At 39.8% G+C, this 16,930-nt stretch overlaps 1 protein-coding gene across 4 annotated transcripts; it reads left to right on the top strand.

The window, feature by feature from the left end:
* Positions 1–469: 469 nt before the first annotated feature.
* Positions 470–16,853, top strand: znf384a (zinc finger protein 384 a). Of its 4 annotated transcripts, none has more exons than XM_033975117.2 (11): positions 470–637; positions 1,762–1,829; positions 2,226–2,529; positions 9,305–9,427; positions 10,261–10,415; positions 10,906–10,982; positions 11,404–11,628; positions 12,771–12,938; positions 13,702–13,780; positions 14,264–14,422; positions 14,527–16,853. In XM_033975117.2, exons 2-11 carry the CDS (start codon positions 1,767–1,769, stop codon positions 14,932–14,934), a joined length of 1,761 nt encoding a protein of 586 aa, XP_033831008.1. In that variant the 5' UTR covers positions 470–637; positions 1,762–1,766; the 3' UTR covers positions 14,935–16,853. The 4 variants fall into 4 exon arrangements, with proteins under 4 accessions (XP_033831008.1, XP_033831011.1, XP_033831010.1 ...); XM_033975119.2 differs by lacking the exon at positions 470–637 and adding an exon at positions 644–964; XM_033975120.2 differs by lacking the exon at positions 12,771–12,938 and having other exon boundaries at positions 481–637.
* Positions 16,854–16,930: the final 77 nt, after the last annotated feature.

Below are 16,930 nucleotides of genomic sequence, written 5' to 3'. Positions count from 1 at the left end.
CCTGCCCTCTGAATTACACACAGCAATTGCCAATACAATATGTGTCATGAAACGGTAGGCCTACCCATGCATTTAAGTTTGTATTACTGTATTTTTATTTTGAGCTTAATATTGAGCTTATATCTTTATTTTCTTCAACCATCAAAAATGTACACTTCTTAAAACATGAACAGAATTACTCTAAATACATAATAGACATGGATGCACCAAGCTATGATGGTGACATCTGTGTACAGTTAGCAGAAAGTACAATGTCAACCACAGGAAGTCATTTCAAAATAAAGGCTAAAATAGATTTCAAAATATTTTACAGTTGAAAATGGCAATTATTTAAACATAACTGGCAACTACAAAACAGTATTATGTATTTGGATTCTTCTACGTTTATTTCTAAGCTCGAAGTTTAATTTCACAAGTGACTTCTCTATTACATTTGAAAGCCTCATACCGGAAGTTAAACGCTGGAAGTCTGGCGTGCTTTACACTATCGAGTGGAGCTGGAGGGAAAAGGGGAAAAAAAACGAAGAAAAAAAGGGAATATCTGAGGGGTCTGATCCGAGGGGCGGATTTGGACAAAGTTTCCCAACTGTCCCGACCCGAGGAAGCTCCGGGGGGCACACGGGGATCACTTCTGCCGGTAATTCACAGTGGCGTCATTAGTGAACTGTTGGTTTACTGTTATTTCAGTGTTGTCTGCCTCGTCCAGCCGCCGGAAGTCTGCATGAAGCTGCGTCTCCTGCACAGGCAACGGCGTCGACGTTTTTTTCTGCCTTGTTTTTTTTTATCCGCCACTTTTTTCTCTTTTTTTATTTTCTCTCCGCGAGATGAGTAGGAAGCGAGGAATCAGAGCTTAGAGAGCAGGGATGTCTGCATCTACTCCGCGGCCACCTGGTCAAGCATTTCACTAAGCAGGCCTTCATGTAGCTAGAGCAAGCCCACGAACAAAAGGAGAAAATTAATGGAGGCAAGTTAGCTAGCTCCCTTGTCTTGCAGCGGTAACCAGCTAATGCTAGCCTTAGTGTCCACAGTTCTTTGGGCCACTGGCAGCCAGCACACGGAGGCATTCTCATAATACATGTATTTGCATTTTATCTGTATTTGCACAATGTAATCAAACCCTGCAGCGTTTAGCTCTCTGCTAGCAGTGCGATAGTTTTAGACAACTCCTCACAAATGGCTGGCTTTGCACAGACAGTGACACAGATGACAGTCTTCTGTCTGAGCTGTGTCAAACCTGTGACCTGTCAACGCATCTTCAGCGCCTCTTTGTGCAGAGTACAGTGTGTCCATGTGACATCATAATAATGCATGCACAAGTCACTGCAGGTGCGAGCCTGAGATTTACCTGATTTTGAAAGAAAAGTATAAATGCGTGATCACACCGTATTGGCACTTATTTCTCAAGTTTATGTGGAGAACCTTAAAGACTTCAAAATGCAAGGACCAGTCTGTGGGTTAGATCAGTTCTGACTTAGCTGTCAGTGTCCCAACATCTTCGGTCCTTTCAAATCCTCTCTTTTTTTGGATATTAAATATTTACTAAAGATGTTAACTCAACTTTATTAAAAGTGGTAAGCGTAATTTGATGGTCCGAACTATTTTTATTCTAAAATTTACATTGCTTAAATTACAGAGAGAGGATGAAAAGAAAGGAAACATGATTGAAACATGCTCAATTTGAGATTGTTTCAACATCAAAGTGATGACGGAGGTTGAGAAGGAGGACAGGTGTTTTCTAAGTGTGTTGCTTTTTAATTACAGAAATAATGGACGATTCCCATTTCAACTCATCATACTTTTGGTCTCCCGTCCCCACTGTACAAGGACAGGTAGAGACAACCTTATTGTTGGAATTGTCTTGCAATACACATCATTTAGTTAAATGAGTTGTTAAAAATAAATATTGTAAAGACTTTATGCTTGTGGAAAAGATATTGACTCCAGTAGATGTAACATTGCTGCCACATAGAGTATTCTGTGCAGATGGCTAAATCACAGAAGTTTGTGAACAGAGAAATGTTGAATTGATCATGTGATCACACACTCCCTGTCCTCTTTCACCTCTTTAAACCCTCTGGTACTTTTTACTTTTGCATCTCATTATTCTGTTATTCTCTCTTTTTCATTTATATTCTTCTATTTCTCATCCTAAATTGCTCGCCTCTCGTCCACCCTTCTCCGGCTCTGTTATTTTTCCACCTCTTGGTTTCACCTGCTCCTGATAGATCGAGAGCGCCATGTTCCTGAACAAGACCAAGGAGCAGTTGGGAGCCGAGAAACCCTCTGCTCCCTCGTTCCCCCACTCGTCCTCGTCTTCCTCCCCGCACTATCCCACCGCTGTGCTGGCCATCCCAGGCTCGGGCGACACTGTCACAGGGGTGCGAGTGGTCCCCAAACAGGAGGGAGGGGGCAGCAGCATCGGAGCAGGGGGCCCTGCTTTAAGTTCAGCTGGGACACATCTCCACCAGTCCCACACCTCTCAAAATGTCACCGTTGTGCCTGTTCCCTCCACGGGTATCATGACTGCAGGTAAGAGAGCGAAATTTCTAATCTCATTTTTATTACTATTTTATATATTTATATTACTATTTTAGTGATGATAATGTATTATATATATATATATATATATATATATATATATATATATATATATATATATATATATATATATATATATATATATATATATAATATACCTTGCACCTTTTATGTCACCCAAAGTATATTATATATATATATATATATATATATATATATATATATAATATACCTTGCACCTTTTATGTCACCCAAAGTGCTTTTATTTCAATAAAAGTACTTATGTTGATCCTAAAGTTTGGGTGTTCCCTAGTGGAATGTGGAGGTACTGCATGAGAGAGGCACATGTTGATATCAAATGATTTGGGATGAAAATTGTAATATTTTATCTGACATTTAAAATATGTTAACTATGTAACTAGGGAGATGTTATTTGATGGTCTGTTATTTTCCCACATTACACTTGTCTTGCATGCATGTATTCAATTATGGGTGTTTAAAAATTGCTCAAAAATACATTTTAAAAACATACATTCTACGGTGAGCAGGGTTACGTTTCCACAGATGTGAGCTACAATTTGGCCTGGAGATAGATGATAGATGAAGTACTGTGGAGCACACAAGTAGGTGGCGGACCACAAGTAGGTGGCGGACCACAAGTAGGTGGCGGACCACAAGTAGGTGGTGGACCACAAGTAGGTGGCGGACCACAAGTAAACCTTGTAAATTACAGTTCTAGGATGGGTTGAGCTTGTACTGCTGACATGCTTCATTCCTCATTATCACGCCACGTCTGCTGTCTGTGTTTTCGGGGCCGAATTGGCACCATCAACTTTGCTGCCGCTGCTTGTTGTCAGTGACGCCACACTTCCAGCTCCGCGGCACACTTTTGGAAGAAACTCAGTGCCAAGTGCCCTCTGCTCCCATTTGTCTTTGTGGATATCTAGACCGTTGCTCTAGCCTTGTGTGAACGAGGTATATACATGTACAGTATTTAGTCAGCCACCAATTGCGCAAGTTCTCCCACATAAAAATATGAGAGGGGTCTGTAATTTTCATCATAAGTACACTTCAACTATGAGAGACAAAATGAGAAAAAAAAAATCCAGAAAATCACATTGTTTGATTTTTAAAGGACCTATTTGCAAGTGATGGTGGAAAATAAGTATTTGGTCAGTAACAAAAGTTCATCTCAATACTTTGTTATATACCCTGTGTTGGCAATGACAGAAGCCAAATGTTTACTGTAAGTCTCCACAAGGTTTTCACACACTGTTGCTGGTAGTTTGGCCCATTCCTCCATTCAGATCTCCTTTAGAGCAGTGATGTTTAGGGCTGTGACTGGGCAACACTCCCTGGCAAGATTTTCCATGGGGTTGAGATCTTGAGACTGGCTAGGCCACTCCAGGACCAGCTTCTTATGAAGCCACTCCTTAATTGCCTAGGTGATGTGTTTGGGTTATCGTCATGCTGAAAGACCCAGCCACATTTCATCTTCAATGCCCTTGCTGATGGAAGGAGGTTTTCACTTGAAATCTCACAATACATGGCCCCATTCATTCTTTCCTTTGTACAGATTAGTCATCCTGGTCCTTTTTGCAGAAAGGAAAAACAGAAAAACGGCCCCAAAGCATGATGTTTCCACCCCCATGCTTCACAGTTGTATGGCGTTCTTTGGATGCAACTAAACTAAAGCGAACAGAGCTAACACTGTAAAATTAATCGACCTCAGTGCTGCAGACAAAGCTCAAAGCAAAACATGGCAGGATAAACAGAGTTAGACCTTTTCCCACTGCATGTTGGACTCCACCAGGGTTGTCCTTTGTCACCGGTTTTATTCATTGTTTTTATGGACAGAATGTCTAGGCGTAGCTTGGGGCCGGGAGTAGGCATTTGGTTTGGTGATGAGTATGAAGCGGGTGGGATGAGAAACATCTCCTTCAAATCCATGGCCATGGTTCTCGGCTGGAAAAAGGTGGTTTGCCCTCTCCAGTTGGGTGGAGAGTCCTTGCCTCAAGTGGAGGAGTTAAAGTATCCTGGGGTCTTGTTCAAGAGTGAGGGAAGAATGAATCATGAGATTGACAGGTAGATCGATGCAGCGTCTGCAATGATGTGGTTGCTGTATTGGACTGTAAAAGTAAAGAAGGAACTCTTGATTTACCAGTCAATCTACTTTCCCACCCTCACTTATGCTCATGAACTTTGAGTAATGACCAAAAGGACAAGATCGCAGATACAAGTGGCCGAAATGAGTTTCCTCTGCAGGGTGGCTGGGCGCTCCCTTAGAGATAGGATGAGGAACTCGGTTACAAAGGAGGAGCTTGGAGTAGAACCGCTGCTCCTCCACATCAAGAGGAGCCAGATGAGGTTTACAATTACACATCAATATGTCCTATATTGTGTTATTTCAAGCAGAAAAACGACTTAAAAAAACTAATAGGTTTTAAGAATGTTTTATGGAAGGTAAAAAGAATTGTAGATTACCCGATTAATCAAAGTAAATAATTGTTAGCTTCAGCCCTACAATGGCCTGAATCTCTCACAACAAATTTCTGTTCCGACTAGACCTGACCTTAGAAATTTAAATAAAGTCACACTCATTGATATGATCTTAAAGCAATGGTGTTTAAGATTTTTATTTTAACTATAAGGCAAATTGTGTTTTCTCACTGGATTTTAGCAACCTCTGTCCAATCTGGTGTATATTTGAAATGAAAAAGTAAAAAAAAGACACCTCTGTGTGTAATGGTGAGAAACTCATATAAACATTTCAATGAACAAGCCTTTATCTCTGACCTGTATTACAATGATATTGGGCTTACATCATCATTCCCTGACCCTGATATGGCTTTAAATTTTTGTATTAATATGAATGAATGTTTATTTAAAAGGGACAGAACAGAGAGCATTGCCACATTTTTAAACGGTAACCGATGCCATGTCCATAAGCCAAAGGCTAATTTGCAGTCCTGGTCCCTCACATAAAAACAGACAAAAAATACATTTAATGAAATTGCAGGCCAACAAAAACAAAAATTAGAATGAAAAACTAACAATGCTTGGTTCAACACAGAAATAGAAATGGGTCTTTATCAACAGTTAGAAAGGCAAAAACTTCTTACTTCATGGGTGCACTGATAGTCATGGAAATCCGCCTTAGTTCTGGAGAACAGTAAGATCCCTCATACATTACCAACAGATATTTTATTGTATTCAGCTATAGTAAATTCTAAAGAGCTAATATGTGTGTGACAAAGTGGGCCTTTGTCCCATTAACCCACATTAATTTTATTTAATTTCACTCATTTGTTAATTTTATTTTCTATAGTTTTTTCAATATTCAATACCCAAACTATCCAGGGTTTCTTTTGGTCAGTCTTTGTTTAGTTATAATCCACCTTTCAGTTAAACTAGTTATTTTAAAGATATTTTACTTGGTCAAACTTTTTTTCATTTCAGATTATATAACTCAGCTAAACATGTATCTATTCATTCTTACCTGAGTAGTTGTGTGCACATGGTTGAGATGCAGATTCCATCTGGTAAAAGACACATTTTGTTATATATATACACACGCTCACCTAAAGGATTATTAGGAACACCTGTTCAATTTCTCCTTGGTGCTATTATCTAATCAACCAATCACATGGAAGTTACGGCAATGCATTTAGGGGTGTGGTCCTGGTCAAGACAATCTCCTGAACTCCAAACTGAATGTCAGAATGGGAAAGAAAGGTGATTTAAGCAATTTTGAGTGTGGCATGGTTGTTGGTGCCAGACGGGCCAGTCTGAGTATTTCACAATCTGCTCAGTTACGGGGATTTTCACGCACAACCATTTCTAGGGTTTACAAAGAATGGTGTGAAAAGGGAAAAACATCCAGTATGCGGCAGTCCTGTGGGCGAAAATGCCTTGTTGATGCTAGAGGTCAGAGGAGAATGGGCGGAGTGATTCAAGCTGATAGAAGAGCAAAATTGACTGAAATAACCACTCGTTACAACCGAGGAATGCAGCAAAGCATTTGTGAAGCCACAACACGCACAACCTTGAGGCGGATGGGCTACAACAGCAGAAGACCCCACCGGGTACCACTCATCTCCACTACAAATAGGAAAAAGAGGCTACAATTTTCATGAGCTCACCAAAATTGGACAGTTGAAGACTGGAAAAATGTTACCTGGTCTGATGAGTCTCGATTTCTGTTGAGACATTCAAATGGTAGAGTCAGAATTTATATGTATATTTCATAAACAGAATGAGAACATGGATCCATCATGCCTTGTTACCACTGTGCAGGCTGGTGGTGGTGGTGTAATGGTGTGAGGGATGTTTTTTTGGCACACTTTAGGTCCCTTAGTGCCAATTGGGAATCGTTTAAATGCCACGGGCTACCTGAACATTGTTTCTGACCAATTACCATCCCTTCATGACCGCCCTTCATGTACCCATCCTCTGATGGCTACTTCCAGCAGGATAATGCACCATGTCATAAAGCTCGAATCATTTCAAATTGGTTTCTTGAACATGACAATGAGTTCACTGTACTACAATGGCCCCCACAATCACCAGATCTCAACCCGATAGAGCATCTTTGGGATGTGGTGGAATGGGAGCTTCGTGCCCTGGATGTGCATCCCACAAATCTCCATCAACTGCAAGATGCTCCTATCAATATGGGCCAACATTTCTAAAGAATGATTTCAGCACCTTGTTGAATCAATGCCACATAGAAGTAAGGCAGTTCTGATTGCGAAAGGGGGTCAAACACCGTATTAGTATGGTGTTCTTAATAATCCTTCAGGTGAGTGTGTGTGTGTGTATATATATATATATATATATATATATATATATATATATATATATATATGAAAGTCTGCCTCCTACTTTGACCATATCGGGCCAGCTTCCCTACAATGTGATGCATAGGCATTTTATCTCTGCATGTGCTGTTTTGGATAATAATGATGATCCTTTTGATCTTGATTATGTTGAATCTGAACCACTGGTAGATAGCAGTTAGAGTTTCTCTTTAAGACCTTTCACTTACATGGAGGTGTTAAATGCACTCTGCTCCATAGACACAAACAAGTCCACAGGGGATGATGACCTCGATCCAAAACTTCTATTACTAGCTGTCCCGTATTTATGTCAACCTACATATTACATATACGTATATCAAGTTATAGTTTATTTAAAAAGTGTTCCATTTTGAAGTCTTTCCTATTGGGTTTTGGGAAAGAGCATAGTTCTGTCAACCACAAAAGTTTGAAATGGAATTTTCTTGGAATTACCTTAAATCATCATTGAATGCAAATAAAATTATATGATTAAAACAAAAACAAAAAAAAAACATTTCAGTGATTTGCAAGCTAAAAATCTGTATAGACTAAATGGTACATTGATTGAAAGAGTCACCACCTATAAACATCTTTGGTTTTGGCGTAACAAAAACATATCCTTTAAAATACATATCTTGGAATCTAAAATCAAAATGATCATTTCTTTATAGAAACAAATGTTGTATCCCATTGTCCATCCATCCATCCATTTTCTTCCGCTTATCCGGGGCCGGGTCGCGGGGGCAGCAGTCTAAGCAGGGACTCCCAGACTTCCCTCACCCCGGACACGTCCTCCAGCTCCTCCATTGGGACCCCAAGGCGTTCCCAGGCCAGCCGAGAGACATAGTCCCTCCAGCGTGTCCTGGGTCTTCCCCGGGGCCTCCTCCCGGTGGGACATGCCCAGAACACCTCCCTAGGGAGGCGTCCAGGAGGCATCCTGAGCAGATGCCCGAGCCACCTCAACTGGTTCCTCTCAACGTGTAGGAGCAGCGGCTCTACTCCGAGCTCCTCCCGTGTGACCGAGCTCCTCACCCTATCCCTAAGGGTGCGCCCGGCCACTCTGCGGAGGAAGCCCATTTCAGCCGCTTGTATCCGCGACCTTGTTCTTTCGGTCATTACCCAGAGCTCATGACCATAGGTGAGGGTAGGAACGTAGATTGACCGGTAAATCGAGAGCTTCGCCTTTGGGCTCAGCTCCTTCTTCACCACAACGGACCGATACAGCGACCGCATCACTGCAGACGCTGCACCGATCCACCTGTCAATCTCCCGCTCCATCCTTCCCTCACTGGTGAACAAGACCCCGAGATACTTGAACTCCTCCACTTGGGGCAGAGACTCACCTTTTTTTCTATTCTAGATTATGGAGATATAATATACATGCAGACTTCAGCCTCTACTTTGAAACCTTTTAGATACACTTTTTCACTCACCCCTTCGTTTCATAACACGTGATGAATTTAAAACCACTGTACACTATGAAAAAGTATTTTGGCCATTGCTGACACTATAAAATTAAGGAAGGAAGTACTGGACTTGTTGAACTTTGATACAGAAACTTATAATACAAGATCTCATGGTTGTCTAATTCTTAAAAACTCCTGCACTAGAACTGAAAAAGCTGGTTATATTGGTGCCACTAATGCACTTTAATGTAAACATTTATAAGCACAGATGCATGTGTTTTGAATGTTTTAAATAGATCTATGTAATTATTTGTTTTTGTTTGCATTGTTTTGTATTTAAACAGGAAGTTTGTGAGTTTGGTACTCTCATTGGGCTCTCTCTGCATAAATAAAGATAATTGAATGAAATGAAGCAAATTAATTAATAGACATTGCACTAAATGAATAGTAGAAGTGTTTTTTTCTGCTCTTGTAACGTCAAATAAAATATAAGCTTTATTTTCCTTTTTTTTTTTTTTCCAGCGGGGCTGGTCATAACGACTCCTCAAGGAACACTTGTCCCGACGGCCTCCTCTCAGTCTTTTGTGACCGGACATTCAACTGCCACCACCATGATCGTGTCTGCTCTGCATGCCTCCAACACAGGTAACTGTCTTCATTAAACCTCTGCACTGAGAAATAATCTGGTTCTGCTTAATGTCAATGTCATTTCAAGACCTACCCAACAGACGCAAAGGAAACCAATCAAAGAACTGTCACTTTCACTTGTTGATTTACTTTAAAATTATTGATTTTAAGTGGACCAAAGGAAGTCATCCCCTATTAACAATGTTTAATTTGTCCTCCATAGAGATTGCAAGTTGTTTAACAATTCTGTACAATGCATTATTCAACTGCTCTATAATCAGTGATGGTAAACTACTCGGCCACAGCTGCTTGGTGGTAGGTAGACTGATGGAAGTGAGGCTGCCATTGGCATCAGTCAAACTTACTAACACACCACATTCATATATAAGGAAGTTGGGTGATGTGTCGACTTACACCACTTACCTTTTAGATTGTGGGAGCGAATGCCCTTATCCTGCTTATCACTGAGCCTTTGTCGCCTGATTCCAAGTTATTTAGCAACGTAACACCCCCATGCAGTTTATATTAAAATAGAACAGCTGTCCAGCTGTCTAGGCCAGGGATGGGCAAACTTTTTGACACACGGGCCACAATGGGTTCTAAAATTTGACAGAGGGGCCTGTGTGTGTATGTGTGTATATATGTGTATATATGTGTGTATATATATATGTATGTATGTATATATATATATATATATGTATATGTATATGTATGTAGCAAAGCATAAATATGCAAGGCTCACGTTAGGCGGGCCGGATTAATAAGCCCAAAGGGCTGTGGTCCCCGGGCCGTAGTTTGCCCATGTCTTGTCTAGCCCATGCAAAGCTAATTGTATTCATTCTTGTTTGTAGATAGGAAGGAGGACATTGCGCTGCCTCCAGCTGTTGTCATGCCCACTCCGTCAAAGCGAGGCCGGAAGAGCAAAGCCATGATGGGCCGAGTGGGTGGGATCCTGCCTGCTGGGAGTGATGCTCTGATACTGGCTCACCTTGCTGCTGGTGGACAGGCAAGTGTTTTATTCATTTTTTTTCTTACTCTAAAGGTACACTATGTGACAGTTAGGTAGGTGTCCCACTATCTACCGATCTTGGCAGAATGTTGCACAGTCTGGCATTCAAGAAATCCAGCTTGCATTTATTCAGCTAGACATTTTTTGCTTTAAGAAAAAAAAGAAGTGAGCTTTACTCTCCACAGACCTGACCTATAACTTGGCCTGGTTGTGTTAACTACATGGTTCCTTGGAGATTATTGTCATGCTGTGGAATATGAGTGTATGTAGACAAGTTATATAATGTACCTTTTTAATATTGCCTTATATATTTATTCAGCTTTTTTATTCTTTTAAGGCAATTTCTACTTTTAGTATTTACTATCATTGTAGTGCTGTGCATTTATGCTAGAAATAAAATAACAAAAAAATTTGATGTTTAAATATAATTGTTTTTAATTTCCAAAATCCTTTGCAATAAAGTCCATTGTGTTGTCACTGTTCACAGCATCACCCAGCTGATCCTTATGATTTGTCCAATGATGAAGATGAGCACACCAACAAAGATGGCCCAAAAACCTACAAGTAATAAAATATTTCACATTTGTGTAGATAAATGTTTTAATAATAATAATAATAATAATAATAATAATAATAATAATAATAATAATAATAATAATAATAATAATACACTTAAAGTCACTGCACAAAGAATACAATTACAAAGAGTGAGTTATAAGTGTAGTTTAATTTATGAACACTTTTTACATTTAGTTCAGTTAAGTCATTTTGAAGTAATGGTATTCTTACTGCAATACCGGTATTTAGTTACTTTATTCAAAATCAAATCTATTTTAGTTATTTTTTGGGAGAATGCATGTTTATGCAAAAGATGTGTTTCTCTGATATAATTCATTTGTATGACTAGTTATAAGTTTAGAAACTGTTATGTGTTGAAAATTGTCATTTCATGGCCTCTCCTGGTTATATATATATATATTTTTAGATGTCGGATGTGTGCAGTCACTTTCTTCAGTAAATCTGACATGCAGATTCACGCGAAGTCGCACACAGAGGCCAAACCCCACAAATGTCCACACTGCTCCAAGTCCTTCGCCAACTCCAGCTACCTATCCCAACACATCAGGATCCACAGTGGAGCCAAGCCCTACAGCTGTACCTACTGCCAGAAGACCTTCAGGCAGCTCAGTCACCTCCAGCAGCACACCCGGTACTGCCCTGGTCCAGTGTGGTCCTGTGTCCATCTGTGCATGTGTGTGTGTGTGTGTGTGTGCGCGTGTGTGTGCTTGTGGTGGTTTGACAAGGGTGTTCTGGGGCTGTGTGTGAGAGTGCTGTGGATAGTACAAAATACAGGTGTGGTTGCGGAGTTGTAACATTTTACCTATTTGGGAAAAACATAGTCTTGCACTTTTCTTGCATTGTTTATGAATCACCCTTTCTTTTGCTTTATGCTTTTCTTTGCTGTTGCTGCATTTGCCCCATCTGTTTAATGCCATTGCTTTTTAGGGGTGGTCCGATATGGACTTTGTTTTATGCCAAAACCAGTATCAAATATTTGACTTGCTCCACAATCTATGAAAAGGTTCACAAATTGAAATTAACATATTGTAAAGTTTACAACAAATAAACTAAATTAATTAAAGATGCAGAATGTATTTTTGGATATAATATAATCTATTATTTTACAAGGCCAGTTCTTTAGTTTTATTCCATTAGAACAAATATTGGGCCAGTGCATCATGAAATTTTGACAATACCAATACATGAAAAGATCTCTTAACACATCGGCACAGATATATTGCCCATCCCTAACTGCTTTTCACTGTGTCTTGAAGAAGCTTTTCTTTGACTTTGCTGCAATGTTGAGGTGACTTCTGAGGTTACAGGGCTTATATTCACTGAGTGTGAATAGGAACGGTTTAGTTCCACTCTTTGTGTTGCTAAATGTCACTCTTTTCAGTTTATTTTTTCTGTGCATGTTTTGGCTGCTGCTTGCTTTACATTTTGAATGTGAGAAAGCATTTCACAAGTGTGCCACTTACCATACATTAACATTTATGAGACTGCTGTAAACCCAATAGACAAAGAGAGCACACCAAATGGAGAGAGAGAGACTGCGAGAGAGAAAGAGGAAAGCGTGACTGTGCTTGCTGTATGTTTCTGTTCTGTGTTTTCATAACTCAGACACAGCACAAAGAGCACACTGTCAAAGTTTATGTGGTCATATATTTGTATATTTGATCACCAATAGGACAAATGCATGATTTAGTCATAAGGTTTGGTCATGCTGTAGCCTTAAAACCTCTGGCTGTTTCTGTGTTTCTCCTTCTCCATTTTGGTGTCCCTCATTAGAAACCACACTGAGTCCAAGCCCCACAAGTGTCCACACTGCTCCAAGTCGTTTGCCAACTCCAGCTACCTGTCGCAGCACCTCCGCATTCACACCGGAGCCAAGCCCTACAGCTGCGCCTTCTGCCAGAACACTTTCAGACAGCTCAGTCACCTCCAACAGCACACACGGTACTGCGCCCGGACCAAGGGGAGGGGCTGTCTATTAGGGCTGCAACTAATGATTATTTTAGTGGTCGACTGTCAAACAATAATTTTTTAATTTAGTCGGCCGTCAAATCGATTATTCCTATTGTACATTGGGACTTTTTATACATTATTAACCAAACTGAGATATGGTGACAATATTTACAAATTCTTTTTTGACATTTGGTTTTAATAATGCCACTGCCTTTGTTATTTAAAAAAAAAAGTTTTTATATGTGTTTTAGAGTGTGTTTATAGTCCAGTTAACAATTATTATGATTCAAAATACTTTTTTATACTTACTTGCTTTACCTTTTTTTAAACTAGCTGAGTAGTTGCGATTAGTAGATTAATCATTGCAGCCCTACTGTATCTCTTGTGACAATGCAACAGAGTAGGTCAAACTAAGCTGTTCTGTTGGGCTGAAACACTTTTCTCTATCCAATCTGAATCACAATTTAAAAATTTCCAACAACAAATTTGCAAATTGTCCTTTTTCCAGTTGTTCCTGTAGCTGTAAAACCTGCTAATCGTGTAGTTGTCAGACATGTTCTGATTCACGTGATTTTTGTATTAGTTTAGCTGTAAATATTGTAATTATCTCTCGAATGTTAAAATTTGCACTGTGTACTGAATCTTGAGTTGTCTTACTCAGACATTAGTTGTATATTTTTCCAACATCATTCAGCTCCATTGTGGTCAGACATAAGCAACAGAGAAATAAGAAAACTTTTTTCTCCCTTTTTAGTATTCACACGGGTGATCGACCTTACAAGTGTAACCATCCGGGCTGTGAGAAGGCTTTTACACAGCTCTCCAACCTCCAGGTAATACATTTTGTGTCCAGTCTGCTTAGGGTATTAGCCTCATTTAAACAGTTCCCAGACAATTGTCAGCTAGAAAATTTTACCGTGCTTTGCAATGACCCCCATTAGCACATGCATCCCAGAACATTGCCAGGTCTGCTCTGTTCACACAAAACCTGGCATTTGGCTCTCTACACTCTCGCGTAGTAACACACTGCATTTGAATTCAGTGGAAAGTAACCATGTAGTTTAACCAGGAAATTGGTGCTTGCAATTTTCTGGCTTTAGTCACACATAATCCATCCCTGATTTTCACAGTAATTTACCTGTGAAATTGCCCTATCAAAAATACAGGGAAATCAGTTCTGGCTTCATTCACACACGACCCTGTTATGGTAAAATTCTGTGTATATTGCCAGGGTCAGCTGCATGTTTGAATGGGGCTACTGCTGGAATACAGTAGTGTTTCAACTCACTATGCTTTTGTTTTATTGTTTGTAACAGTCTCACCGTCGGCAGCACAATAAAGATAAACCCTACAAGTGCCACAACTGTAATCGTGGTTATACAGATGCTGCAAGCCTGGAGGTCCACCTGTCCACACACACAGTGAAGCACGCAAAGCTGTTCTCCTGTGGCCTCTGTAACCGCTCCTATACCTCTGTGAGTTCTTACCCATGCTGCTATTTGATATTTTTGCATTTTCTTCATACTGTTACATGCGTTTACTGTTGTTACTCATTGAGTCTGTCTTGTCCACTCTCCAGGAAACGTATCTAATGAAACACATGAGGAAGCACAACCCCGATCCTCTGACTGTGGCAGCTACTGTAGCGGCTCAGCAGGCGCAGGGGCTGTCTCCGGGGGAAACTGGGGGAAGGGGCCGAGGGCGGGGTCGGGGCAGAGGTGGGCTGTCTGCAGCTGGACGAGCAGCGCAGCTCCAGAGTCAAACCAGTGCAGCCCAGAACCCAAACCCAGGACCCCCGGGCAGCTACCAGCCGCAGCCCACTGAAGCTGTGGTGCCATGTCCCTTTGACCTGCACCAGTACAAGACTGTAGCAGCCAGTGAGATCCAATACAAACCAGTGACTGTGGCCGACCTGCCCGTGGTGCACAAAGACCTCTGCCTCACCGTGTCCACCTCAGCCATTCAGGTGGAGCATATGAACTCATAGGCTCCGTCTTCCCATTCAACAGTCCGCAGTTATATGTACATGTATTCAGGTACATTGTTACTTTACCTAGAAAGCGTTTTACTAAATAAGGCTTGGATTGATCAGACAGGTTAATTACATGTCCCACATTGTTTTGCCTTAAAGACACAGCTCAATCTCAACATGCCATACCTCTGAAATTATTTTATAATTTGAGAATGAGCACTGTGAGAACTCCAGTAATCATCAGTATCATGGCACCTTCAGCGGCAATTAGCATTTTTGTTTCCAATTTCACCCTAATGTTTGGGGAAAAGGTGAATAATGAGTAACAAATATAATCCTATAATCATGCAAGTTGCAAAAGTAACAAATGTAAATAGTTTAGAGTCACTTTCCTATGGTTTTGAGTGATCTAAATTTATAAATGTAAATATGTTTTTAATGTGAATTTCTTCCAAATTATCTAATGGCATTTTATAAGCCTTAAATATAAACATGACATTCAATTGCTTATTTTGGCACAGTTTTATCTGTGCTACTAAATTGTGACATCATTTTGTGGCCAACAGTTCTCCTGGTCAGACTCTGTAGGTACTTGCAATTTAGAGACCACATGTTTGAAAATATGAACAAATGAGATTACTTATACATTGATTCTAAATGGACAGTTATGTTGCATTGGTATAATGATACTTAATCATTCTTTTTATGTCATCCAGACACATTGTCACACAATTCCTTGCTTAACTTTAAAATAATTTAAAGCCAAAACAGATTAATGGAATGAGATTTCTGATGGCAGCTGTGATGATGCAGTGTTAAATCTGCAACTTGAGGACTGGAAAAGTGTGAATGACTTTGACAAGACATTGTGCTTTGGAAAAGCAGATGAAACTATGTAAATGTAAAAGGTTTGAAAAAGACTGAATCAATTCTTACCTGAATCCGAGTGTCCTTACTCGCTCTTTGGATAGCAGAGATTTGAGCAACCTCTGATGAAGGCCAAAGCTGAAACAAGATGGAGCCAAGAATGCACTAAAATTGAGAGATCTGATGTAGAGAGAAGGATCGATGAAAGCACTTGATGAAGCTTGTTCTTCGCCGCCTATTTTCATTTATTTCTTTTTTTCTTGATATATATATATACCATATGTATGTATTTTTATACCAAAAGAGGAGCGCTTGAAACCTGAAAAGAGTGTGCATGAATGTTAAGGGAACAGAGAAGACTGTTTTTCCATTACCCGTACAGGTTCATGATGGTCCACTTTGCTATGTTACAGTGGCTGCTGCGAAAATAATGATTGTGTTATAAAATGGCTGACAGGTACTGTTATCAATTTTTTTTAAAGAGTTTGTCATACATATTAGTAGTACTTTGAAACTGTACACACATTATCAGTCTGAGGCATTGTATTGCAGTATGCTGTACATAAAATAGGTAACTGTTTTATGTTTTATACTGTTTTATAAACTTGAATTGAACTGTGGGAAAGGGAAGTGCAGCAAGTCAATAAAACATGGAAACTAAAACTAAACATAGACTAACCAAATAATTGACCTGCCTCAGGTCAGCTGTGTAACTAATATTTAATAACAAAACTATGTAAAGCCAAAATAATTCAGTAAGACAGTTCTTTTCAGTAATCTTGGGGTGACTGTATTAACTTGACCTGGGGCACTGTTGTGTCTGTCATTTTAAATCTGTATCCACTTAAAAGGTTCCCAGTAACCAGTGCTGCAGGCTGTCTATGTGTATACTATTTGTATGTCAGTGTCTTTTTATGAAAAAATAACATTGAATACTCTTCTTAATGTTGTCATTCATAATCTTTAATAGCTGCCCTCTTATACTACACTCTTGCATATGCAGTTACACAAACAGCTCAATTCAAAAGACTGTTTCTTCCCCTCAGAAGAATAAAGTTGGAAATCAATTTGTTCAGTTTCTTTTCATTTTTTAATTAATAGTGAAAAGATTACTAAATCTGGAAATGCGCATGTTTAATCACTT

This window comes from Periophthalmus magnuspinnatus, chromosome 11 (assembly GCF_009829125.3).
Source record: "Periophthalmus magnuspinnatus isolate fPerMag1 chromosome 11, fPerMag1.2.pri, whole genome shotgun sequence".
NCBI lineage: Eukaryota > Metazoa > Chordata > Actinopteri > Gobiiformes > Gobiidae > Periophthalmus > Periophthalmus magnuspinnatus.
The sequence above is the reverse complement of the archived record's forward strand: the minus strand, read 5'-3'. Positions and strand labels throughout refer to the sequence as shown.

Excerpts from the sequence above, each read along its gene's own strand:
- znf384a (XM_033975117.2), top strand. The coding sequence starts at position 1,767 with ATGGACGATTCCCATTTCAACTCATCATACTTTTGGTCTCCCGTCCCC. Across the intron at positions 10,416-10,905 it reads ACCTTGCTGCTGGTGGACAG|CATCACCCAGCTGATCCTTA; the intron begins GCAAGTGTTTTA and ends CACTGTTCACAG. Across the intron at positions 11,629-12,770 it reads CACCTCCAGCAGCACACCCG|AAACCACACTGAGTCCAAGC; the intron begins GTACTGCCCTGG and ends GTCCCTCATTAG.